The 26,754-nt window shown below is 45.8% G+C and overlaps 1 protein-coding gene across 4 annotated transcripts in view; it reads right to left on the reverse strand.

Annotated features, from left to right (window-relative positions):
- Iml1 (GATOR complex protein Iml1) overlaps positions 1-26,754 on the reverse strand; it is a 486,471-nt gene that overhangs the window by 341,677 nt on the left and 118,040 nt on the right. For all 4 annotated transcript variants that reach the window (XM_068390604.1, XM_068390598.1, XM_068390583.1 and 1 more), the window contains 2 exons: positions 25,465-25,594; positions 10,874-11,068 (listed from right to left, as the gene is read on the reverse strand). In XM_068390604.1, coding sequence (XP_068246705.1) covers positions 10,874-11,068; positions 25,465-25,594 — 325 coding nt within the window. The remainder of the gene's footprint in view (positions 1-10,873; positions 11,069-25,464; positions 25,595-26,754) is intronic.

Raw genomic sequence — 26,754 nt, forward strand, 5'->3', positions numbered from 1 at the left:
GCCCCTGCTTGTAGAACCTGTGTCACTGAGAAGTTCTTCTTGAAGGTCAGGGACGTAGCTACAACCCTGACATCATGCGCTCTAAGGCGACATGACGGAGGAGGGTCAGGATTCAGGGACAGATGGATCACTCTACGAATCCATGCGGAGATGGTATTCTTGGTGACCCTCCTCTTTGTTCTCCCAGTGCTCACAAACAAAGCTTGCACTTGGGGACGAATTCAGCCGTTCTTTGAGATATAACCTCAGACTCCTTACTGGACACAGTAGGAGATGGTCTGGGTCATCTGTTACAGAACGAAGACTCGAAATCCAGAAAGAGTCGAATCGAGGATCCAGCACTCCCGGATTCTGTGTCTTAGCCACAAACTCAGAGACGAATCTGAACGTTACCTCCCTTTATCCCCTTGCATGGGCGATGTCATACGAGAGACCATGAAGTTCACTGACTCGCTTGGCCGAGGCCAAAACTAGTAGGAACACCGCCTTCCAAGTTAGGTGGCGATTTGAAGCCTGGCGAAATGGATCGTAGGGAGGCCTCCTAAGAGGCCTGGGAATTTGAACCATGTACCCTGGAGGAGGTCTCACTTCTGACTGAGGGCAGGTAAGATCGTATCTTCGTATGAGTAGGGAAAGTACCAGCGAGGAAGAAAAGTATGCTCTTTTGGGCCTGAAGGCTAGACTTAAGGCTGAGCGATAGCCTTTCATTGCCGAGACTGAAAGACGCATTCTTCCCGCTGGAATAGTGGTATCGAGTGGAGAGATACCCCTTCAAGATTCCAACCACAGAAAACTCGCCACTTTGCCTGATAGGCCCCTGCGGATGACCTGCGCAGGTGTCCAGACATCCTGTTCGCAACTTGTTGCGACAATCCTCTCTTAGTGAGGAGATGCTGGATAGTCTCCAGGTGTGAAGTCGAAGCGAAGCTACGGCTTTGTGAAAGATGCTGGCATGTGGTTGTTTGAGTAGCTTGTGTCGCAGAGGGAGTTCTCCCGGAAGTTCCATTTGAAGTTGCGGAAGGTCCGGAAACCATTCCGCGTGATGCCATAGCGTAGCTATAAAGGGTCATCGATCGATTGGCCGATATTCTGGTCTTGTTGAGCACGCTCCTCATCAGACAGAACGGGGGAAAAGCGCACACGTCGGTGCTGTCCCACCATTGTTAGAAGGCATCTTGCCAGAGTGCTTTGGGATTTGGGGCTGGGGGCAATACAGCGGGAGCTTGAAGTTCAGCGCAGTAGCGAACCGATCCACAGTCGGGTAACCCCACAAAGTCAGGACTTTGTTGGCCACTGGATGATCCAAGGACCACTCAGAACTCATTATCTGAGATGCACATTCCCTTTGTCTGGAATGAAGCGAGCCGATAGAGGCATCGAGTGGACTTTGGTCCATCTCAGTATCTCTACTGAGAGATGGGATAGCTGCTTTGAAAAGGCACCTCCCTGCTTGTTGATGTAAGCCACTACTGTGGTGTTGTCGCTCATCACACCACAGAGTGATCCGTTAGGTCTTTGTTGGCACTGTTGGAGGGCCATGAAGAACACCCTTCATCTCTAGCAGATTTATATGGAGGCATTTTTCCGATTCTGACCACAGGCCAGAGGTCCTGTGGTACAGAACGTTCCCATAACGAAGAATGTCTGAGCCTGAAGATTTGGTGCTAGAGGACTCCCGGTATTTCTTTGGAGTCCTTGACTCCCTCCCGGGAGGGATGCAGGACTTCAACAACGATGGAGGCAGGCTCTTCTCTATCTTTATTCGTGAAAACATATCGCGCGAGGTGGGGTTTCCCTCAATGGTGTGATTGGGGAACGTCTCACCTCCCGTGACTCTCCTGAGGGCGGGAAAACTTCGTCCGAATGTGAAGGAGAAAAGTCTGAGGGGGGAGAGTACCTGTCTCGAAGACTTACGATGGGACAGCTAAGTCCTCGGAGAAGTTACTTCGTCCGAACTCCTCTTTTCCTCCTCAGGGAAGTGGTTGCAGCCAAGGATTTGAGGCTCCATTCAGAGAGAACAGCTTGAAAGCCTGTGCTACCGCTCTGATTAGAGTCCCAAACCAGGCTTCCGGCTGACGGTTGCACTGTCAAACACTCCCTTTGGAGGGGAAGTCGCCTGTAAAAAGATAAGGACGGCATGTCCCTGGACTTTTCTGGAACCTTCCCCCCTCCGGCAAGCGCACTATTCTGTGCTGGGGGGGGGGGAGAAAAGTGGCAATGGCGACCTTACAGCGCGTTGTCCGGCAGCCTCGCACGAGGGAGGGTATTGGCGCTTGCGCTAGGGAGAGCCCCGGTGCTCACGCGATGGGAAATACCCGGGGGTAGCGCACGAGAGACTGTTGAAATGCTCGCGCACGCGGGCGAGACTTCATAGGGTGCGGCTATCAGTGCGCGCGCGTACAAGTTTGTTGGGGTGCGTGGAAGACCATCCGCGCGCTTGCGCGCGGAAGAGACCGTCGGCGTTTGCGCGCGTAAGAAGATCATCGGAGCTTATGCGCGCAAGAAGATCGTAGGCGCTCGCGCGCCTAAGAAGATTGTCGGCACTTGAGCGCATAAGAAGATCGTAGGCCGCAAGCTTGGGCGTGGAAGATCGTCGGCGCATACGCGCGAATGAAGATCGTCAGCGCTAGCGCTCGAAAGAAGATTGTTGGCGCTTGCGTGCCAATAAAATAGACGATCATCGGCTCTTACGTACGTATGAAGATCGTCAGCGCTAGCGCTTGAAAGAAGATCGTTGGCGCTTGCGCGCATAAGAAGATCGTTGGCGTTAGCGCGCGCGCACGTGTAAACGGTGCGCACACTTGTGCGCTAGGATGAAGGATCAGCTGACGGGATGATCAGGAACTGGGATGTGTCCTGAAGATGGAGGGCATCCCCTGAAGAGGGCCAGGCAGGTCTGCTTCAGAGTCCAGAGCCGACGATCCACACTGGAAGTACTGCTTGATACTCCGAGGAGTGGTCTCTATGAGAGACCTCTCCCGCGAACGGGAGAGGTGCCCTTCGTAGAAGAGACTTGGAGACACTGCAGGCTGAACCACTGGTGAGCGCCTGTGCGCTATCTCAGGAACTCCAATGATGAGCGCCAATGCGCAGGGAACGTTGGCGAGCAGTGCCTGGAACAGGGTGTCTCTGAATAGCAGTCTCAGGAACAGCAAGACCAGCAGGTGAGCGCTTGCGCGCAATTGCGCGCGAGCGCGCAGGAGAACATTGGCGCGTAGGGGATACCTGGCGCTTAAGGGACTTACTCTCAATGTGAGAAAAGCCCCTTTGCCCCGACGGGATCGGTGTCCGTTGGATAACAGGGGGCGTGGGCGCCTACAGCGCGTCAGCAGCCAGGAACGGAAATGGCAGGTCAGCAGGTCTAGGAGAACGAGACCCCGAAGGATCAGAGGACTAAGGGCACGAGAGACCAAAGGCCTAAGGTAGCCTGAGTTGCGAGACCCCGAAGGGTCAGCACAAACGAGAAACCGAAGTTTCCCTGTCACTAAACACCGAAGTGTAGGAGTGACTTAAAGTTACGACAACCCAAAGGTTCTGCGTAACTAAAGTTACGAGACCCCGAAGGGTCAGCGTAACGGGAAACCGAAGTTTCCTTGTCACTAAACACCGAAGTGTTAGTGAATAAAGTTACGAGAGCCTAAGGGTTCTGCGTAACTAATGTTACGAGACCCCGAAGGGTCAGCCTAACGAGAAACCGAAGTCTCCCTGTCACTAAACACCGAAGTGTTAGTGACTGAACAGCAAGCTGGTCTAATTAGGAACAATCCTCCGAAGAGGAGTCTCTATGAGTGGCCTCTCTCGCGAACGAGAGAGGTGAACACTTCGTAGAGGAGACTTGAAGACACTGGTGATGTTACCCCAAGGGCCGTAGGGTCAGCAAGCTGACCTATGAGGGGCAATCCTCCAAAGGGGAGCCCTTACGAGTGGCCTCCCTCGCGAATGAGAGAGGTAAAGACTGAACCTGCAGCTGCTCAGCCCCTTGAGCATAGCTACAGAAGAGACCACTCAGCCCCAAGAGCATAGTCACAGGAAGTTCCATGGACAGGCCTTGCAACCGCTCAGCCCCTTGAGCATGGCTACAAGAGCGGTAGCTCAGCACCAAGAGCAACCGCCTAAGGACCAGGAAAATTAAGGTATGAGAAGTTCCCCCAGCAGGGGGAAGATCTCACACCTGGGAAGGGAACCTCCCTCGAAAGGGAAGTACCTACCCCTGGAGGCGAACCTCCTTATCGTTCTAAGATGAACTGAAGAGCTGACAGTTGTCACGGGAGAACTTCTAAGAGAAGGGATAACGCCCATGACGATGTCCTAGAGAGACGGCAGCGACAGCAGACTCCCCAGGCATAAACAGGACAGCTCTGCTTCGTTGGCACACTTCAGTCAAACAAAGAAAAACTGCATAGTTAACTGGAAAAATAAAGTTAAATAATTATTTAACAGAAATTCCCCCGGGAGGAACTCCGCAGAGTAACCCCGAGGGAATAGCAAAACGTAAGAATTAAAAATTAAGTATGCGCCCTCCTCCCCCACTGACATTCATGGGAGAAGGGGGAGGGCAGAGAACTTAAAAAAAAATCAGAATTATAACAATTATAATTATGTAACTGATTTTTGAATGTTCACAAATAGTAAGAACCACTGAACCCCGAAGGGAAGTGTTCCCCAGAAGTTGAAAAGTTAAAAATACAATTAGATTTCATAAAAATAATTGAAGCAAATAAAACGGAAAAGTAACTCAGCCCGCAACGGGAAAGAAGTTTCCTTAATAGTACGTAGTAGTAGTAAAGGGTGAACGACCTCGAGTAGAGAGAGAGAACGTAGTCAAACTAAACTCCCACATTCCCTTCGCTGAGAATCCAAGTTCCCCGTAGGAAAGGAGGGCAGCGAAGATAAAAGATGAATGAAGAAAGTCCAGCGATGACGATTCCCCACGGCGGACGAATTAACAGAAAGCCGAAGGAAACGACCGAAGGACCAAGGGGGAGAGGCCGCGCCCCATGACGAGAAACCGCGGTGGCCTAGCACTACCGGTGTCGTTGTCGTACACTACCACACAGCACAAACACTGAAAAGAAAACTTACTACATTTCTATACACAAAAATATATACATAAACATAAAGAATGTTTATATATATATTATAAGTATAAGAAAAAGTAAGTAAAAAGACAAAAAGCATTAATGGCTGTCAAAAAGCGAGGGTGAGAGCGGACACGTCCGCCCAGCGCCCGAGCCAAAGTAAAAGTGAGCTCATCGCACAGGTGTGAGAGGGGGGGGGGGGGGGGGGGGGGGCTAACAAGCTACCCCTCCCTACCCCGCACTAACTAGCGATGGGGGTAGTAAACACTCGTTAAAATGCTAATGGCTCATCATCTCGGCTACGCGAAAGTAATAACCCATATTAAATAGCGTGGTTTGTATTTCAGTTACGGAATAAACCATAATGATAAGCGGTTGTGTGTTGGCGGCAGCATTAACAGTATAAGTACTGACTTGAGTAATTGCTGGGGTCAGAAATTCATTCTACTCCTAACCATATACAAAGCGAACAAAGCCAAGAGTAAATTAAAGAAGATAAATATATCAAAGTTCGTATATATAGAAGTTTTCAAGAATTTAGATTGAGAAAATGGAATTAAAATTAATGGGAATACCCTAACATCTTAAGATTTGCTGATTATTATTATTACTTGCTAAGCTACAACCCTAGTTGAAAAAGCAGGATGCTATAAGCCCAAGTACCCCAACAAGGAAAATATGTCAGTGAGGAAAGGAAATAAGTAAATAAACTACGAGAAGTAATGAACAATATAAAATATTTTAAGAACAGTAACAACATTAAAACAGATCTTTCATAAATAGCCTATAAAAACTTGAAAAAAGCAAGAGGAAAAAAATAAGATAAAAAAGTGTGCCAGAGTGTACCCTCACGCAAGAGAACTCCTCCCCAAGACAGTGGAAGACCATGGTGCAGAGGCTATGGCACTATCCAGAACTAGAAAACATTGGTTTGATTTTGCAGTGTCCTTCTCCTAGAAGAGCTGCTTACCATAGCTAAAGAGTCTCTTCTACCTTTACCTAAAGGAAAATAGCCACTGAACAATTATAGTGCAGTAGCTAACCTCTTGAGTGAAGAATTGTTTGGTAATCTCAGTATTGTCAAGTATATGAGGATAGAGAAGAACGTGATAAGAATAGTCCAGACTATTCGGTGTATGTGTAGGCAAAGAGAGAATGAGCCGTAAACAGAGATATGAATCCAATGTAGTACTGTACTGTTTGGCCAGTCAAAGGAGCCAATGAATCTCTAGCTGTAGTATCTCAACGGGTGGTTGGTACCCTACCAACCTACTATGTAGTTCTATTTTGTGAACTATAGGAGGAATTGGAAAAGATAATAGAAGAATTGAATAGAGAAAACGGAAATGTAGGACTGAAAATGAATATGCATAAAAGTAAGATAATGTTTAATGAAAATGCAAAGACAACAAATAAGGGTTACGGATAAACCTCTAGAGATTGTTAATGAATATATGTACTTAAGACCACTGGCAGCTCGTGTATAGGCACTGTGGAACTGCAAAACCCCCGTATTTTCACTTGATATTAATAACATTTAATGATTTTTTTCTTTAATTCTTTCTTTATATGTGTAGAATATATAATCTTTAAGCCTAATGTCAGTTAGTCATCCCTCATTTGATGAAAAATAAATAAAAAAATCTTTGAATGAAACTGTGTATTTCAAAGTTCCAGCGGCGTGGTATTTGGCATTTTGTGCGCATGTACAGATAGGAAGCTGACTGAACCCGAGGCTGATGTGGGAAGTGAGAGTACTGTCGCTACTGCAGTGCCAATATGCTGTCTAGACAAGACTGTGTACACTACTGTGGTGTATGTATAGCATTATGTACACTACTTTACAGTAGTGTATGTATAGTGTTATGTACACTATATGTTCAATGAGTAATCCTTAAGGCGTAGTGTGTCACAGATTTTACTGAGTAGAACTTCATAAACATTTGTCATGTTTTCGTGATTTTTCTTCTTATCTTTTCACGTGGTAGAAAAAATATTCATACGTTCATTGATAAAGAACTACTAATAGTGTATTTATAGTATTATACGCCTTCAGTATACTAAATCTTAAATCATGTCATTCAATTTTGTCAACAGACTAACTAGTATAAACAGACATTTTTGTGTTCTAAAAAAATCATGATTTTTAAGAAGATAATTGTGCTTTATTAAAGCATTTTTGTACTTTTATTTTCAATTTAGGGTGCATTTCAACCATTACCTATTAGTGATTTTTTTTTTACTCTACGGTAACTACAAGTGTTGTTAGATACAAACAAGTGTTTTGTTGTTACTTATACAGAGCGTGGTGTGGCTATGAATTTTATGTTGTGAGTCATAATACCCTATACTGAAGCTGTGTTAATAATGTACTGTACCTCTGAAAAGTAGTATGAACTAATATACAATCATAGAAACAACTTGAAAAGAATGTACAGTAGTGCAGTCCAATGGGTTACCTAGTGTGTTAGTCAATCGCAAATACGAGCTGTGGTCAGGGAGTTGGTAAGTTGAGTTGACCCACCCTACAGCAGCAAGCATTCACAGATTCTCCATCTTCGCACCTGTCTGTTACCTAACCTCCTTGAATAAGGAAGGCAGACTATAATTCAAAAAAAGATTCAAATATTGATGAACAGCAAATTTCTCTGTTATAAGATTAGAAATAACCCCTACCATAGAATCTACAAAGAAAAATATTTCAAGAATGCATCCACTTTATTAACCATAACAACATCTCCCTTGTGAACCCTGCATTTAAAGAATTACATCTATGAGCATTAATGATTGGTTCAAGGGAGGAGATTAGATCAGAATCTACAACAAGATTAGGTAACTGATTTGTCTAATATGTCAGAACCTCTAAAAGAGAGATATTTCATAAAAATCAAGCTCTTTCTCTACCTTTTTTCATCACCATTTTCTGTTTTGAAGGATTTCCAAAGACATTACTTATAGGGCTTCCCATTTGTCTAACTTGTTTACTTTGTAAGGGAACCTTTGCACATTATTTTGTCAAGGGACAGATACAACCTTTTGAGTCATTTACTGTATATGGGGTTTATTCCTATGTCGATTTTCTGCAACCAAAAAGAAAGAAAAGGTTCCTAGTTGGTTACTAGGCAACTCATTGCTAAGCAGTCTTACATGCAGCTGCGAGGAAAGCTTCGCTCTTTTTTTTGGTCGTGCTGTCAAGAGGTTGTCATCTCTTGCTGTTCTACGATCACGACTCACTCCACACTTCATTACCCTTGCAGTGCTTTCTGTGCTTTCCTGTGCATAAGTATCTAGTTTTGATAGTGTAATGCATACTTGTTGTGATGGTTGCCCTTAGGGCACTTTCATGAGTCGGGTCAAGATATATCCACATCCAGTTTCCTTGAACTTCCGTGATATGCAGTGTTCCATAGAACCTCCATATGAGTAATATAGGGACCCTCCTCCCAGTGGAAGAAATATTCCCATTGTAAGAAAAAGCTAAAATGGATCATTCCCCTTCTTCATCTTCTTCCTTAGATAGCAGAAAGTATAAGCTCATTTATGTGAAACACAATAATCCCCATCCTGTTCTTTCTTTTCCAGAGCCCTCAGGGACTCTGGTAACTGAGAATGATGGCCAAGATATGATTACTTTACATAGTAATGATATTTCTTAATGTATTATCACCACATGGGCCTAATCCCCTGATTATGGTACTTGTACTTAACGTGTGCAATCCGGTCCCAGTATCTTTAGTGCCTGATTAAAATGATTTACATACTTCTCCTTCCCCTCCCACTAGTGTGCTTAGTGGTGAGCCCTTTATGGTGGAGTTCCAGCGGGGTGACTTTTCAATTCTTGAGGTATCACCCCTGAAAGCATTGAAAAACTGACCTCGTTCTCACCCAAGAATGCCTCACTCTAGGGTCAAGACTGTTGTGTACACACGTACTGAGGTGGCCTTATCTTTCACACACTTGTTCAAACAGTAAGTCAGGCTTGTCTTGTACTCCAAGGGGCCCTCGGCATCGCTCTCCTTGAAAGAATCCTCTAGGCTCGGCCGAGAATTCCCCTAGGCTCGGCCGAGAATTCCCCTATCACTTATTCTGATACTGTACATACTTCTGAAATGTCCTCGACTCAGACTTTACTGGTTCGCTCTAATTGCAAGAACACAATAACGTCATCTCCTTCCGAGCAGTCATTACAGAGGGCTAAGGTCTTCACTGTCTCTACTAAAGCGTTTACGCCAAGCATCAACAGCATGTATCATTGTACTGTACTGCAGTGTTCACAGGCTGGCATGTCTGTACGCGCTATCATCCCTGCGCGTGGTTACATCACAAAATGCGCCACCACTCCAGGGCGTGAGCGTATTCCTCCGCTCAATGACTACATCCTAGACCTGCATGACCAGCTAGTGTTATCCCTGACCAAGCACCTAAAAGTGCCGACATTACTCACAAATACAGTGTGCATCAATTTCAACCCAAGTTGCCTACCAGGCATCGTCTGCCTCTAGAACTCATTAACCTAGCTTGGATCCTACGAATCCAATCTCAAGACAACATAAAAATGAAAAACTTACTATTTTACCTCAACCTACGCAAGCTTATACCTTGCCAATTGTTCATACTGTACTACTTCAGAGATTGTCCATTCTATGGAAAAGCCAAAATCTTCTTTTTCAGATATTTCTTCATATTTAGAGGCTCCCGTGAGGGATGGAAAGTCCACCAGTTCATCACCAGTGGCTAGTGGGGGTATGCCTACAGAGCCATTGAGACAGGTGGCAGTTCTTCAGGGCTGATCCCAAAACAGTAGAAGTTCTCCGTTCAAGGTATCGAGTCCTGGTTGTAGACTCCCCAACCCCGCTAGCTAGGACTCTTGATATTCAAACCATTCCGTACGAAAAGTTCACCAAAACACCTGCTCCTTATAACCACAAATCATCCTTAAAGTATTGATTGCTTTCAATACCTTTCTGAAACTTTTGGGTAAAATATCTTTTTACAACATCAAAAGACATCAGAATTGTGTAATCTAAGATGGATGTCAAGAGACAGTATTAGAACATCAGAGTTAAATAGTTGAGACTAAATTGTTAGAATGCCACATAAATGGAGCTATTGACTAATAGCCATTCTTTAATATTTCTTTTCAACTAAAATAGAAGTGTCTTGGATTTTGTCAAGCATAAAATTAGGCTTATCACAATTAATGGGTTTGTATAAAATTGTAATTTTTCAACCATGAATTTTCATGAAAAATGTCCTACAAATCCAAATTGTGTGATCAGAATACCAAACTTACAGTATCAAAATGAACTAGTTTTATATTTAAGGGATGTGACAAGTCTAACAACAAATAAAGCAACCTTACATTAATTTTCAACTAATATGCAAAATCTAATCATACTTTCATTTATTAGGGTTAACAAAAGAGAACTTTATACAAAATATGGAGCCTTTGCTGTGCAATATCTAAATATTGATGAGTCTTTAAAAACCTGACTTTTGTTGATATTCTTTTTAAAGTTAAAGATATCCTAGAGATAACATAACTACCAAAAAAATTATACTTGATTCTACAGTACAAGGTTCTGAGTAATTGTTAAACAATTAAATATCTGATTTTATGAGTTAAGTTTTAAATTCTTAGTATATCAAGGATTCAAGCTACCAAATAATATTTTCAAGTTAAAAGAGGATATGTATACAATACAAACAATTTTTGCCATTCAAAATGAGGATTCATGGTCTGAACATTACAAACTAACTTCTATCTTTAGCAAACTTCTCAACAGCTTACTTACTTTCTTGACTAAGTTGTGATGCTAATACATGAGGCAATTTTTTGTTAGGCTCTGTTGAAGTAGGTGTAGAGGAGAGGGGTACTAACTGAGGATCTTGATCAGATGGTGGTGAGCAAGATACTGCTGTCTGTTCTTCTAGGCCTTTTGACTGAGAGTTCTGATAGTGGTGCTGTTGTATGTGAACACCCGTTGCATCTGATTAAATAGAAAAACCAAATTAATAGTAAATTTTCAATTATTAAAATTGCTAAGCAGCTTTCTATGAGTTAAAAGATTACAGTACTATAGTACAAATCCATATACATTCTTAACTCTGGTTTTTAACACTAATAAGGACTGAAACAGGTACCAAAGAATTGCAATGCAACTTCTTAATTTGACGGTGGTGAAGCTATACATAAATAACATGTCCACAACAACTACATGGGACATCTATCAGATAGACATGGAAGAATGTACTTTAACATTCAATGTAAAACCATGCTTTAAAAAGGGTGAGAGAATTTAAATATTTCATAATTATTCATGAAATAACCAAGTTAGGCTATTCACACCCTGAAAGCAAGCACTTTTCAGCATGCGCGTATCTCAGCTCACTCAAATAGAAATTTAGCAAATCAGTAATGAAAATAACAATAAAGGAAATACAATAAAGGCTCAGCAAAAAGCCCCTTAAACTCTTAAAATCCAGATTATATACGTTTGCAAAACTTACCACCAGGGGATTAATATATGTATACAATGGAATGCAACAAAATTGTATGAACATAAACATAAAAATGTACTTGTACATACACGTCAGTGTAAGATAATTGTCAAACATGTTACAATAGTACAAGACTACTGTATAATGAAAAAAAAGTGAAAGTCAAGATATTCATACTGTTTACCATAAAACTTTATGTAACAAATGGTACAGTACTATAAAGACATGCTTTACAACAGCTCAAGTACTGTACTGTGGTTCTTTGCCATAGGAGTATTCCTCTAAGTGACACACATTGCCGGGTAAATAAAAAGATTTTAAATCTAAGTATCTTCTTTTTCATAGAGTCAATCCTTAATAAAAAAACTATAATTACATGATATTCAGGTATACCAACAAGCAATCTGTTATATATTCATACAATTTAAACAAAATATACTTGGAAAATGAATCTTAATTAATGCATCTTAAAAAAATGGACAATGAATCTATCATTGTTACAAGGAGTATACTGGATACCTCCCAAATATTCAGGTTCACTGTTTGGATATTAACTTTCTTGGATTTTTGTTAAGTGTATTTGTATTTTTTTCTAATTATACAAACCTGAGTCCTTTAACATAGGAGAGATAACAGTGATGCTGAAGTAGAAGGCTATTAAAAGTTTATAACAAGGTGTAAACAACCAACCAGTACTTAATAGTCAGTAGTAGGGAAGCACCGCCTTCACTAATAAACTACTTTGATTTCCACTGGGACTTTCTAGGGGATTGGTGATGGTGGGCAAGTGTGAATAAAGGACTCAGGTTTGTATAGTTTGGAAAAATCACAAATTTTAAGTAATTTGTATATTTCTTAACAGTACTTATCTCGAACTACTTCCTTAGGAGTATCTGGGATTCTCCTCCCAACCGACCAGATTTTTGAGTAGTTTCCCCTATCTCCGTTTTCTCTAGTGGGTCCCTCCTTGGCGGATGGATACTCGTCCTGAGGCGACCCGGGTCAGAGTGCGAGAGCATGGACCTAGGTCTCGGTCGTCAGTAAGCTTTGATAACTATACATTCGAACTCCTGTAAGACACTCGGGGAAGGCTGGGCGGGCCATAACCCGAAAGTACAAATTACTTAAAATTTGCGATTTGTTCCAACACGGAGTACTTACCTCTAACTACTTTCTTAGGAGACTTATACCTTAGGAGGAGGGAGTGAACTTACAGGTTGGGAGACCCTAAATGAAACTATCTGACTGAACCTAGATAGGAGGCTAGGTTCTGACTGACCACAAAAAACGGGATAGGAGACTTGGGGAGAACTACGCAAAAACCTTTTTATTTAATGCCACTGTAACTCACCTCTTTATAATCTTCATCCGAGCATGGGCGTCTCCAATGATCAACTCTCACATGGGCGGAGGATAAGAAAAGGGAACAGGGGGAAGCAGGAAAGGGGTAGTAAGGAGGAACTTGTGTCACTTGGAATTACTTCCCACGGGCTTCCCCGGGGCTTCGACCTTAAACCTGTTGGAGTGCGGAAATGACCGGTCCGATGGAGAAGGAGTCCAGGGACTTCCTTGTATAGTCTTTCAGGTAAAAGGCGGTAAACGTAGACTGCCTGGCCCACATACCTGCTTTCAGGATATGGCCCACTGCCATGTTCTTGTCAAAGGCCAAGGAGGTGCTGAGACCCCTAATGTCATGGGGTCGAGGTTTACCCGGCAACGTGGAACCGTCGCTGTCATAAGCCCTCTTTATGACCTGTCTGAGCCAGAAGGAGATGGTGTTTCTGGACACCGCTTTCTTTACCGGGCCCGTGGAGACAAACAGACTCTTGATCTCAGGGCGAAGTCTGGCTGTCCTTTCTAGGTACTTTCTGACCGACCTGACCGGGCACAACAACAAGTCTTCGGGATTGTTCGAACGTGGGATTGTTGGGACTGAAAAGCTTTCGAACTTGGGATCCCAGCAGGCAGGATTTTATGGGTCTTGGCTACAAAGTCCGGGAGAAACTTAAAACTCAGGTTTTTCCAACCTTTCGAGTGTGAGACCTCGTACGACAGCCTGTGCAGCTCACTGACTCGTTTGGCGGAAGCTAAGGCTAGGAGGAAGACCATCTTAAGGGTAAGATCCTTATCGAGAATGTTCCTGAGCGGTTCAAAGGGTGGCCTGGTGAGGAACTTGAGGACCTTGGCTACGTCTCATTGCGGCACTCTGGAGGAGCGGGGGAAACATGACTGTTCAAAACTCTTTATGAGCACAGAGATCTGCCAGGATGCTCCGAGATCGAGTCCTTTGAGGAGGAAGACTTGGCCCAGTGCGGCTCGAACTCCCTTAATCGCCGGGATGGATATTCCTAGGTCGTCCCTCAGGTGAACAAGGAAGTCTGCTATTTCATGAATAGATGCGTCCAGCGGCCTCAGGTTCTGGGAGGTGCACCACTTTACAAACATAGCCCATTTCGCCTGGTAGACTATGACTGATGATCTCCTAAGATAACCCGTCATCCTCGTGGCGCTCCTTGACGAGTACCCTTCCTTCCTCAACAACCGCTCGATAACCTCCACGCGTGTGCCGGAGGGACCGAGGGTTTTCGTGGAACTTTTTGAAGTGGGGCTGACGGAGAAGGTCTTCCCTGTCTGGCAGCGGCCACGGTGGGAGAATTGCTAACTCCTTCAGGTCTGCGAACCATTCTCTCTCCGGCCACCAGGGTGCTACCAAAGTCATCCGCAGGTTCTTTGACTCTGTTGAGGACCTGTCTGAGTGTTCCGAAGGAATGGAGGGTGTATGCATCGAGACCGTCCCATGGATGCTGAAAGGCGTCCTTGAATGCTGCTGTAGGATCTGGGACTGGAGAGCAGAATACTGGGAGCTGGGTGTTGATCCTTGTGGCGAACAGATCTATCACCGGGGACCCCCATTTGCCAAGGAGTGTCTGGGCTACCTCCGGGTGTAGGGACCATTCTGAGCCTACCACTTGACCTACCCTGCTGAGGCCGTCGGCTAAGACGTTCTTTTTCCCCGAAATGAACCTGGCTGTCAGCTCGATGAGTTCTTTCTCGGCCCAATCCAGGATCTCTGCTGTGAGGTCGTACAGTTCCCTTGACTTGAGCCCTCCTTGATTCTTCACGTAGGCTACCACGGTGGCGTTGTCGCACATAAGGGCCGCCGTGTTTCCTCGGAGACGATGAACAAACCTCAAGCTAGCTCTTTAGACCGCAACAACTCGAGAACTTTTATGTGTAAGGTCTTCTCCTCTTGGGACCACTTGCCTTTTTCTGTTTCTTCCTGGAGATGAGCTCCCCTCCCCTCTTTCGATGCGTCTGTGAAGAGCAACATCTCCGGAGGGGCGGTCGCAAAAGGTATTCCTTTTAGAGTGTTCGTCCTGTCAGACCACCACTTCAACGTCTCTTTTGTCTCCGATAACACGCCGACCACCCTGTGCGGAATCTCCCCCGGGGACCAGAGTTCCTTTAGGTTCCACTGAACCTCTCTCAGCTTGAGTCTTCCCAGGGAACCAACTTCTCCAGTGATACCAGGTGGCCTATCAGTCTCTGCCAATCCTTGGCTCTCCTGAGTATGTCTGTAAGGAAGGGGAGAAGGACCTGATCCAACTTCTCGAGCCTCTCCGCGGAGGGGAATGCTTTTCCCAACTTCGAGTCTAGGACCATCCCCAGGTATGTCATTCTGTTGGAGGGTACTAACTGCGACTTCTCCATGTTGATGGTGATTCCCAAGTCCCTGCAGAACTGCAACAACTCCACGCCATGCTCCTTCAAAACTGCCTCTGAGGCTGCAAGAAGCAACCAGTCGTCCAGGTAGCAGATCAGCCGGATCCCCTTTTTGTGCGCCCAGGCTGACACTGTGGCAAACACCCTTGTGAACACCTGAGGGGCCGTCGACAGGCCGAAGCAAAGGGTCCTGAACTGCAGAGACTGGGAACCCCACTTCACTCTGAGGAACTTCCTGCTGGAGCGGTGGACAGGGAACTGGAAATATTCATCCTTGAGGTCCAGGAACATCATAAAGGCTGCCAGCACTGACTTCGGAGTGTCCATTTTGAAGTCTGTCTTGCCGATAAACTTGTTGAGGGCCGAGAGGTTGATGACCGGTCTCCATCTCCCCTGTTGCCTTCTCTACCAGGAAGAGCCTGCTGTAGAACCCTGGGGACGGATCCTCCACTAGTTCTAGGGCTCCCTTGTTCAGCATGGCTGACACCTCCTCCTGTAAGACTGCCTTCTTCAAAGGGTCTTTGGGTGCCAGCCATTCTGCTCGATGATCGGGAATCAGAGGGGGCGGCTCCGTCAGGAAAAGGACCCTGTATCCCTACTTCAGGACTGCTATGGACCATGGGTCCGCCCCGTTGTCCCGCCATGCTTGCCAAAAAATGTTTGAGGCATTCTCCTACCTGAGGCTTCGGTAGGAGAGGGGGCCCTCTCTTCCTACCTCCTTCTGGAGGCGCGACTTGAATGGCCTCTCCTAGAGCCGAAGTACTTAGGCCTAAAGGAGGCCTGAGGGGTAGAACTTCCTCTACGGGGGGGCTGAGACGACTGCTGCCAGGTTGAAAAAAGGGGAGTCTCTCCTAGACTGGGAAGTAGGAGGGTGGGACCTTTCTGGTACAACCTTTCTGTGCGAGGGCCGTCTCACGGCTGAGTGTCTTTGGTCCGCTGTTTCTTTTGGCCTCCGGACTCTCTCCATAGTCTCTTCTACCGCTTTCAGGGGTAAGATGGACTTGTCCCACACTGGCGAGTTCCTCAAACACTTTGCCTCTCACTCGGGGAGCTTAGGGGACAGCTTGTTGAGGATTGTATCCCTCCTCCGAAGTACCCAATTGGCTGCCTGAGTGAGAGACTGGAAGGTGAGGAATTTCATAGCCTTCCCCCCTGAGCGTATAAGTTCCTGAAGTAGAGCCTGGTTCTCCGGAACCGCCAGATCGTGGGACAGCTGGAAGCTCACTAACGTACAGGCCCACCAGTCAAGCCACGGAGTCACGCTGACAATGTCTTGGGCCATATCCTCCATCATTGAAGCCTCGGCCGGAGAGAAGCACACCAGGGCCTATCTTCGGTGTTGCCTTGGTTGAGGGAGGCTACTGCTGCCTCTACCGAACAGGGCCCCGAGTGCTGATCGTCGGGGACGTAGAACCGTTTCTGGGTCCTCAAGCCCGGAAGTAACGTGAAGGACCCCTGGGCCCTGAGGGAGCTCACCTGCCGGGCGACGTACCTGTCTAAATGCTCCCTACCGAGTTTGACATCAGGAGCTAAGGGGAGGGTCCAGGATGGCTTCTGCTGGATGGGGTTATCTACCATCCTCCCGAACCCCGAGAGCCAAGCTTGCTCCGTCTACGACTTTGGTTCGTCCAGGGGATGATGACTCCTGATGAGGGCCAGAACCTTCCTGTAAAAGACACCTCATCTGACGTACAGTCCCCGACTTCAATCAAGCCATCGACCACCTGGTCCTCTGCGCCGTGTCCATCTGCGAGCCCGGATGGGTCCATGTGGGAGGCTACGTCTTCCTCTTCTGGGAGAATCGATGGGGCGGGAGCCTACGCCGCGGGTTGCGCCGCCGGGACGGGGGTAGCCGTCATGGGCCTACTTCCGCTCAGGGAGAGCCATGGGGCGTGGGTCCCACGATGTACCACCTGGTATCCAGGGCGCTTTAGCTGAGCTGCCGTGATACCGGATCCGTAAGGATGGAGCCGGTGACTTGGCGGGCAGAGGGACGGCAAAGCCAACCTGAGTCGACGGCTTCGACCGGTGTGAGGGTCGAGCGGTCGACAAGCGTGGCAGGGGCATAGGGGCAGCTCCAGAGGCCAAGGAGGCAGACACTGGAGCGGCAGATGCCCTGATCGACCCGCTACGGGGGAAAACTACCTGAGCCCACCTGTCCTCGGAAGGGCACCTGTGATTGCTCTTCCTCCTCGATGATTTGACTTCTTCCTGGAAGGGTCTGAGCGGGAACGAGACTTAGACTTACGGGACCTCTTCCGCTTCCTTCTCCCCTCCCGGGAGTCGTCGTCTTCCGAAGACAATGAATCATACGACAACGATGAGGAAAAGGAAGAAGAGCTGGAAGAGGAGCTGGACGAGTCCTTCGAGTCCTTCGTTACAGATGCAAGGTCCTGTCGTTGTCCTATTGGCGTGAAGGGCTGCATAAAATCAGGCGAGAGCGTTGACGACGGCAGGGCCTTCCTTGACGCGAACCACCCCTCAAACTCCTCTTCCTGGCGCATCGGCGATCTGAAGGGCATCCTTGGGGCCGTCCAGACGATGGAGTCGGGGTCTGACAAACCTGTCGGCTGCCTCTCTTTGTCGGCGTCTCCCCCCAGGCACTGCGGTACCTGAAATACTTTGCCACGGAGCGGGGGAATGAGCCGTAGCAGTCTTCCCCCCCACCCCGGGTCTTCAGTAAAGATGGGTCCAGCGGGCACCAGGGCCTCGTCTCCTGAACACACTCCCGCCCTCCCAGCAGGCCCCCCAACATGCCTGCGACACAACAGCATCCCCCACATCAATAGAATCAGACTTAAGGGGAACGGCAATGGGCCACTTAGAGGTGAAGTGTCCTTCCGAATGGAGAATATCGCTGTTTAACTATGCGGTGGTAGGAATCTACTGGATGCAGCCTACCTGACACTGGAATCACCCCCGAGAACAGTTGATGTATGAACACTCTACTGTTCTTCAATTGTCTCTCAAGGTACTCTGTCTCCCCACTGAATACTGAGACCACTGTTATGAAGGTGACTGACCCTGAACCTGATCGTGAAGTGTTCTCTGGGAATGCTCTTCTGTCCTTTAATCAGGTGACCAAGATCCAAGGAGATCATCGACAGATCCAATCTGTCGTCGAGATGATCTACTCCGGGGTTCCTGCATCTCGAATTCCACGCTCCTATCTGCCCTATAGGAGATGTTAGTCTGGCCTGAAAGTGCACCAAGGCTTGCTAGTGAAGTGAAACCCAGACGGCTCAGTAGTCTCAGTAGTCCCCTTCAATATCCTGATAGACCTAGTTGCTGAGACACATCTCCAGAATGCTCACTGGGGGATTGGGAAAATGACTGCAATGCTCCGTCGACTTGTTGGGCACAAATCTTTGATTAGTGTAATCAAGGATAAGTGCCGGATGTGTTGGGAATGTTAGACTTGTAAGGTTTCAAGGGAGGTAGTTGCCCCGCCAACCTTGAAAATCGGGACCTCTTCTCCTTTTGAATTGGTTGCTATGGACAATGCGAGTCTCCCAACAACCAGTACTGGTTTTATTGGGTGTCTGATGGTAGCTGACCATTATTCCAAGTGGGTGAGGGCAGTACCCATAAGGAATAAGAAGAGCAGTACAGGCACTTGAAGACAGTTTTCCGTGTTATTCCTCGTGTTCCAGTATGGATATTGACTGATAATGGCACTGAGTTTATTTCCCAGGAATTTACCGAGTTCTTAGAGCGGTACAATGTTGTACATGTGAAAATAGCTTTATAAACCCTCTAGTAATGGTGCAGTGGAGCGGGTGAACCGTACCAATGGTGAGTTACTGAGGGTGATTTCTGAGGAATCTTGGAAATGGGACCAGTACTTACCCTAAGCAGTTCTCAGCTACAACCATTCCCACCACACTGAGATTGGCTTTACTCCACCTGAGAACATACTGAAGGGTGCTCACGATATCAATAGTATCCCGTTGCTGTCAGCAGAAATGAGAGACCCATGGGCTGAAGGACATCCTCAGTACAAACTATTTAAGGAGGGTTCTCTGGTTCTTAAGAAGGTGCACCAGTTAGGACACCTTCTGACGAACAAGCTCATCCCTAGGTTTGAGGGAGTATTCCGTGTTACTAAGGTACAGGAGAATAAGGTCACCTATGAGCTGCAGAGGCTGCCTGATGGTGAACTGGTAAAAGCTCATCAAGTTAAAGGCCTAGCTTGAACCTCCAATCTATCTTAGGAGGCACTTTCTCTGGTATCCAAGGGGTCCTGATCCTGTAACTGAGATTCAGAATAGTCCAGGATTTGTGGATAATAGTCCGACTTCCTCCAAGGTCTCAGAGAGTTCTGGTTTTAGTAGTGATGGTGAATATTATGGGGTGGCTGCAATAGTCGCATCATACCTTTTGTATCGGGATTGTAACGAGTCCCAACGACAAAGGAAAAGTTACTGTCCTACAAAAACTATTACTCAGCCTAAGCCCAGTCTTAAGCCAGATAGGACTTATGAGAGGAAAAGAGCACTGGATGCTTGGTTATATTCTCCACAAAATTTTGATGAAACTCCTGTATTGAAGTCTGATTCTATTCGAGATCATGTAGTCCTCCAACTGTGGGAGAACAGCCCCACTGAAATGTGTGAAACCCCGATTTTGATTCCCAAATTGGTGTTTCACACTCCTCTGCCCAAATTTCTTAGCCTCCTTTTTCCAGGGAGTTGGGAATTCTGGTAGGTTACCAGCATTTCGTTGTTGGAAACACTTTCTGCTGGCTACAAGAGTAGTCCAGATTTGTCAAGACCTGCTGGGAATTTCTAATCCTGTTTCTGATTCAACAGTGTTCATTTATCCTGATTATGACTTTCTTTGCTTTTTGCCACCCGATTGTGACGACCGACTGTTGCCTGAAAATCCCACCTCAAGTGGATTTAGTGCCCTATGGACTAGGTCAAAAGGTCCAGTTCCTGACCTACCTTTAGTTCAGCCTCGAGTCATGGAGTGGAGGCCTCGTCTCACTGATCAGACGAATACTACAGAGAGGGAACTGTCCTCCATTCCTGAGTCCCGTCAGAACTCCAACCTTTCCGACATTCAGATGGTAGATTGAAACACCGGTCAGAGCTTGAGGCTGAAGTGGCACAGTCAGGTGTATCTAACCTGAATACAATGGCACTGTTTGGGTAGTCTGAAACAGAACTTTGCCCTGAGTCATCACCCGATTCTTCAGGATTTTGGTTGTCCTCTTTTAAGTTTATGGAATAAATCCTAAAGTAGTCCCTGGTATGTATAGGCTAGGAAAAATTAAAAATTACTAGAAATTTGTTATTTGTTTCGATGGGGTCTACTTACCAGAAACTACTTTAATAGGAGACTTATCCTCAGGAGGAGGGGTGAGTTGTGGCTGCAGTTAGGACATGCCGGAGTGGGGTGTAGAGGCACTTGAAATGGAGGCCCGGACTCGCCCATCAGAGGAGCGAGGGGGGCCTGGAACTCCCGTCAGTACCTGGCTAGAGAAGTTTCCGGATTTAGACCATGTTATTCAAAATGGGTTTGTGTTATTCTTCATTCCTATTATTTGTTCTTGCAAACTGAGATATCTTACTTGAAAATTAGGGAAGGCTGTGATGAGGTATTTCACTGCCTCACCAGGAAAAAGGGGGAAAGGGAAATCAATAATAAAAACAGATTTCTTGGTGGGGGGCCACTAGGATAGAAAATTCCTCGTACCTGATATCCAACACCGAAGGACTTTGGTTCTTAGCCACGAAGGAGGGGACAAAATGAAAGACAAAATCTTTCCACCCCATAAGATAAACTGTATGATTCCCCGACCCTTTTGGCAGAGGCTAAGGCTAAGGCTAAGAGGAAGGCTGTCTCCAAGGTTAACTACCTGTATAGGATGTCTTTTAGAGGTTTGAATGGGCGGTTCTACAGGGAGTATAAGACTTTAATGATGTCCCATCAGGGAACCCACAACATTTGAGGAGGATATGATTGCTTAAAGCTCTTGATTAACAAGATTTGCCTTGAACCCCCTAGGTCCAAGCCCCTTGGCCGTGATGGAGAGATCCTTGTTGAGTCTGAGGTGTACCAGAAATTCTATTTGAGGGATAGTAGCTCTCATGGTCTGAGACCTTTCTCCTTGAACCAACTATTAAAGGCAGACTATTTTGGCTGGTAGATGGCTGTCGAGTATCTTATGAGATATCCTGATATCTGGGAGGCTACCCTGTTAGAGAACCCCTCTTTATTCAGTAATCGCTTGATAGTCTTCGCTTGATAGTCTCCACCCGTCAAGGGTGAGGGGTTGCAGGTTTTTGTGATACCTTCTGAAGTGGGGTTGCTTCAGAAGATCTGGTGTGAAAGGAAGATCTCAGGGATCTTCCCGTGTTAGGTTCCGAAGATCTGCGAACCCTACTTTATCTGGCCACCCGAGAGTGACCAATGTCAACTAAGCCCCTTTTGCCTCCCTTAACCTGTTTAAGACTTCTTTGATTAACCCAAAGAACGGGAACGAGTATGCATTCGGACAGTCCCACAAATGTTGGAAGAGGTGTTCCAGTGTTGCGGCTGGATCCAGCACTGAAGAGCAGAAAACTGGCAACTTCTTGTTGAGACTTGTGGCAAAGAGGTCTAGTGAGGGCCTTGGCCACTTGAGGGTGTAGGGACAACTGTCCAAATGTTTGATGTCCACTCTCGGGTATCCTTCATCAGGCTGCACAGGGAGCGTGACACCAGAACCCCTGCTTCTTTATGTAGGCTACTACTGTGGTGCTGTCGCACATCAAGGAGACCGCTCGACCTTTGATTTTCTCCTCACAACACATTAGAGCTCTCTGGACTGTTAGTAGTTCCAGGGTGTTTATGTGGTAGGACTTCTCCACCTCTGACCACCTGCCTTCCATCGATTATGATTACAGGTGGGGCTCCCCACCTTCCTTTGAAGCATCAGTAAACAGGAGCAACTCAGGAGGAAGGTAAATGTGGGGTTTCCCCTTGAGGGTATTCACTTTGTCAAGCCATCACTGCAGGGCCTCCCTGGTGGTTTGCAAGGGCTGGATGGCTGTGGGGGGAGAGTTCCCTAGAGTGGGACTCTTCTTATTCAGGACCCACTAAACCAGACGTATCTTCAGTCATCCCCTGGGAAACTAGGTTCAAAATAGAGGGGTCTATGACTGATCTCCAACCCTCAATAGATTTCTCTACCAGGAATAACCAGCTAAATTACCCGGAGGATCCATCCGTCACCAGTAGGAGGGCTCATTTCTTCAGCATGGCCCGAACTTCCAGGCCACGAGCTTTGCCATACTGGGAGCCCAGCTGTTTCGAAGAGCAGGCTGCTAACTCTTTGGGTAGGGGATTCTGTAGACATCTTTGAGGACTAGGACTGTCCAGGGATCAGTCCTATGACCCTCCCACAGATTTGCAAATGATTGGAAAGGTAATCCTCCACCTGTGGTGGGAGAGAAGGAAGTGTACCTCTCAGACTACCTCTTCCAAGGGAAGCGGTTGACATGCCCCCTCCAGGAGGCTGACGCTCTAGCATGGCTTGACGATGAAGAGGAGGAGGAGAAGGAGGAACCCCTGGAGGTGGTTAGAGCTATGACACCCTCAACCTCTGAAGCCATGATCTAGAAAACTTGAGGGTCCTTGACCCCCATATCCCTGGTGTCTGGGACGTGGCACTTCCCTGGACTTGTGGCCTATTGGCTTGAAGGAGGAAGCCCTATGAATGAGGGAGTCCTGATTGTCCCTCATCCAACGCTCTGTGTTTTTCACCAGGGTTTCCCATGAGATGGGGGTATTCCGGAGAATGTTCGCTTCATTATCAGTGATCTTCCTGGGAAGTCTGGCTAAAATGGGTTCCTTCCTTTGGAGGAACCAATTAGCCCACTGTGTTATGGACTGAGTCATCAGATAGCTGACAGCCTTCCCCCTGAAAATACCAACTCCTTGAATTGGGTTTTAATAGCCTAATCTTTCAAGTCCTTATCTAAGGAGAAGGATGAGACCACTCCAACCAAGAGGTCCAACTAGGACACGACGTAGAACAAGGCTCCTGCAGTGGTTTCCATAACCATTACCTCTTGGTGGGAGAAGGCTACTAGACCCTTCAGGAGTTTATCTCCACGAGGACAGATAGGTTACCCTCAACTACGAGGAGGGGGGGAGGAGAAGGAGAAGCCCTCGGGCATGTAAAATCTCCTCTATTTCACTTTAGCAACAGGGAGAAGTCTATGTGACCCATTAGACCAAAGAGAGTTTCCCAGTCCCGAAATGACTTGGTCCACGTGGTCTAGTACTTGCTTCGTATCCCGAGCCGGGGGCAGCTCCAAGGGAGGTCTGCCCTCCTGAGGGTGGCCTAGTAGGTGCTCCACCAAAGAGGTCCTTTTGGAAGTGGGAGTGGGGATTGGCATAGCTTGGCAATTCTGCTCCCTAAGGGCTACTTGGTCCCTCCAAATCACCATATAAGCCCTCTTGGACGAAGGGTTCTCCATCCTCTGAGTCCAAAGTTTCTACTTTCTCTGGAGAAGTGTGTGACGAAGGGGCCAGAGAAGGTGAGCAGCTCTATCCTGCTCCTGGAGGAGACGGAGGTAGCAGCTCTCTCCAAGGACTTCACTGCCCAGCTAGTGCAACCATCCTGGAAAAACCATTGCCTAGGGGCCTGAACAGAGGGTATAGTTTGTGTAATGGAACCGCTCGTCCCCTGCCACCTAATGACAGGAGGGATGGGTTCTCCTGAATTTGGGGCTAGCTCAGTCCACTCTGCCAACATAGGACTCATGTGGGCAGGGGGCGGCTGCTCACAAGGTCCACGGTGATCTGCTCGCGGCGGCCCTGCCCTGTCAAGAGACTGTCACGGGACTCACTCATGGGGGAGAGCACCTAGGAGGGCAATTGTAAGGAGAGCTGTAGTCAGTGGCACTAATGGCGAACTTGGTGACTCCTGCTCCTGCGCCTTCTGGAGGACCTGAGCGCTTCGCGTGAGGAGGAGGAGGCTGACCGCTTTCGACTCCAACTCGAATGGCACCTCCTCTTGGCCTGGTGACATCTCCTCGAGGCCATGCCCGAAGATGAGGAGTCTACTAAGGAGAAATAAGGAGAGGAACATCCTGGATTCTAATATCAGGGGGAAGCTACGGGTTTAAGAACCCCTGAGCGGCAGGTCCTCCTCTTTATGCTTAATAACTATAAAATGTACACTGCTAGATTTCACAAATAATGAGATATGCCAGTTGTTAGAAGATAGTGCTGATGAATGCCCCTCACAAGTCCTCACTCAGATGCTGAAGCTCCAGCCAGACTTTTTGCAAGTTATTTCATTTGTATAATCCCAATGCCATAAGATAAGAAAAAAAAATTGTACAAAGGGCTTGCTATGTCTGGCAACAAGAAAAACATCAACCAAAGTAAAGAAAAAACAATAGCTTCCATTCCCTTGAATGTGTTGTTCCATTACGTCTGAAACCACGTTTTGAAGAATCTATACTCTTCGTAATTTGTATAAGTGCTCGAAAAAAATGTAGTTTGTAAGTTGTACAGTATAGCTAAAGGAAAAGTAAAAGATTTTTTTTTCATACTAACCATTTTGTAAAAGAAATTTTTTTGATAAATTGTTTATACTAGTGGAGAAAATGGTGAAATAGGGGACCTAGTATATAAGGGGGTTATGGAGGGTTAAAAAGAAGAAAAATAAGAAAAAAGTTAGATGAATAACACTGTGAGGATAATGTCTCAGCAGCCAGCTGGGGTTTACACCCTTAATGCAAACTTCCAATTTTGGATCATAAAACAAAGAAAGTGTGCATTTCAAAGGCTATTCTCCTTCTTTAGGGACTATTCGGCATTAAACAAAAAAATTATTCATGAACATTGACCTCTTACAGTTGAAAGATACACTTGTCCCAACAAAGTTAAAAATTATTTTCTGGTTGATAGCAGCCGCCTTGTTAAAGTCTGCACGTAATATGTTCAAGAGACTGATGTATGAATAAAGTGTAGCATGGAAGGGGGAGTTTGGCATAGAGTTTTAGGATTTATCATTTTAAATATCTATGATGTATTGAATATGTAACTTCTGAGTTAAAAGCTTATGATTTAAAGGTATGATTTATGGAAATAAACTAGATTAGATGACATCAAAGGACAGTAATTACATAATAGCTATAATAACTGCTAAATACAATACCTTTTGGAAAGATATGTATCCAACGCCTACGATTTGAAGTTTGCTTGATGGTGACATGAGATGGGTCAAAGGGGTTGATAAGCGATCTACCAGGTCTATGTCCATTTGCAGCTGGCTTAGCATTGTTTACCTGCAAAGAAATCCTTCGGTAAATGAACATGATTCTACAAGAATTCTTCATATTTTGAACAAAAAAATTTAGGCTCTTGGATATAAAACACTTAAAGCTTACAAAATGCATGTTTACTTATACTGTTTACAATAGTGTGGAAGTTTTACCAATAATTAGGAAATAATGTAGATGTACCTGGATGCATCAATGAAGGTTTGCCTTTATACAGCTTCAACTGCAATAACTTTCCCACCCTTGCTAATATTATTTCTTACAATCATCAGCTGTAACTAGACTACTACGAAAAAAAGGTCTCAGACATGTCCCTCCACTTACATTTGTTTATGGTCTTTTTATACCAGTCTACACCCAAAAATTTTCTTAGATTGTCAATCCATCATCTTCTTTTCCTTACCCTACTTCATTTCCAATCTCTTTGAACACATAATGTTATTCTTAATGTCCATATATTATCTGTTATTCTCATTATATGTCTTGCCATATCCATTTATTTTCATATGTTAGAATATCTTCTACTTTAGTTTGCTCTCATATCCATTATTCTTTCCATAGCTCTCTGAGTTGTTACTAGCTTATGTTCTAAGGCTTTAGTAAGGATCCAAGTTTCTGACGCATAAGTTAATACTCGTAGGACCATCTGATTCTGATTAAATACAGTACTTTTCTTTTTAGAGAAAGTGGCCTTTTACAGTTCACAGTCTCATTTTGTTATCCCTCTTTTAATTTCAAAATTAGTACTGTGTCCTGAGGAAACACTTACTGTCTGTTCTAGGTACATATATGCATTAACAATCTCTGGAGGTTTATCCATAACCATTATTTGTAGTCTATACATTTTCATTCACCATTATGTTAGTTTAACTCCTATTCATTTCAGTCTTACATTTCTGCTTTCTCTATGCAAATCTTCTCAAATTTTTTCTTATATAGAAACAAAATTCTAAAATTCTTATGTATATTACTTTCTTATCTCTTGTCCTAGAAAACCAGTCCAACCATCTCATATCCTTAGAGAAAATGTTATTTTCATTAGTAAAATAAATTTTTGAATATACTTACCCGATAATCATGTAGCTGTCAACTACGTTGCCCGACAGAATTCTACGGAAGGGATACGCCAGCGATCACTATACTAGAAGGGGGTGTACTCACCAGCG

The sequence above is a fragment of the Palaemon carinicauda genome, chromosome 1, assembly GCF_036898095.1.
Source record: "Palaemon carinicauda isolate YSFRI2023 chromosome 1, ASM3689809v2, whole genome shotgun sequence".
In the NCBI taxonomy this organism is placed as follows: domain Eukaryota; kingdom Metazoa; phylum Arthropoda; class Malacostraca; order Decapoda; family Palaemonidae; genus Palaemon; species Palaemon carinicauda.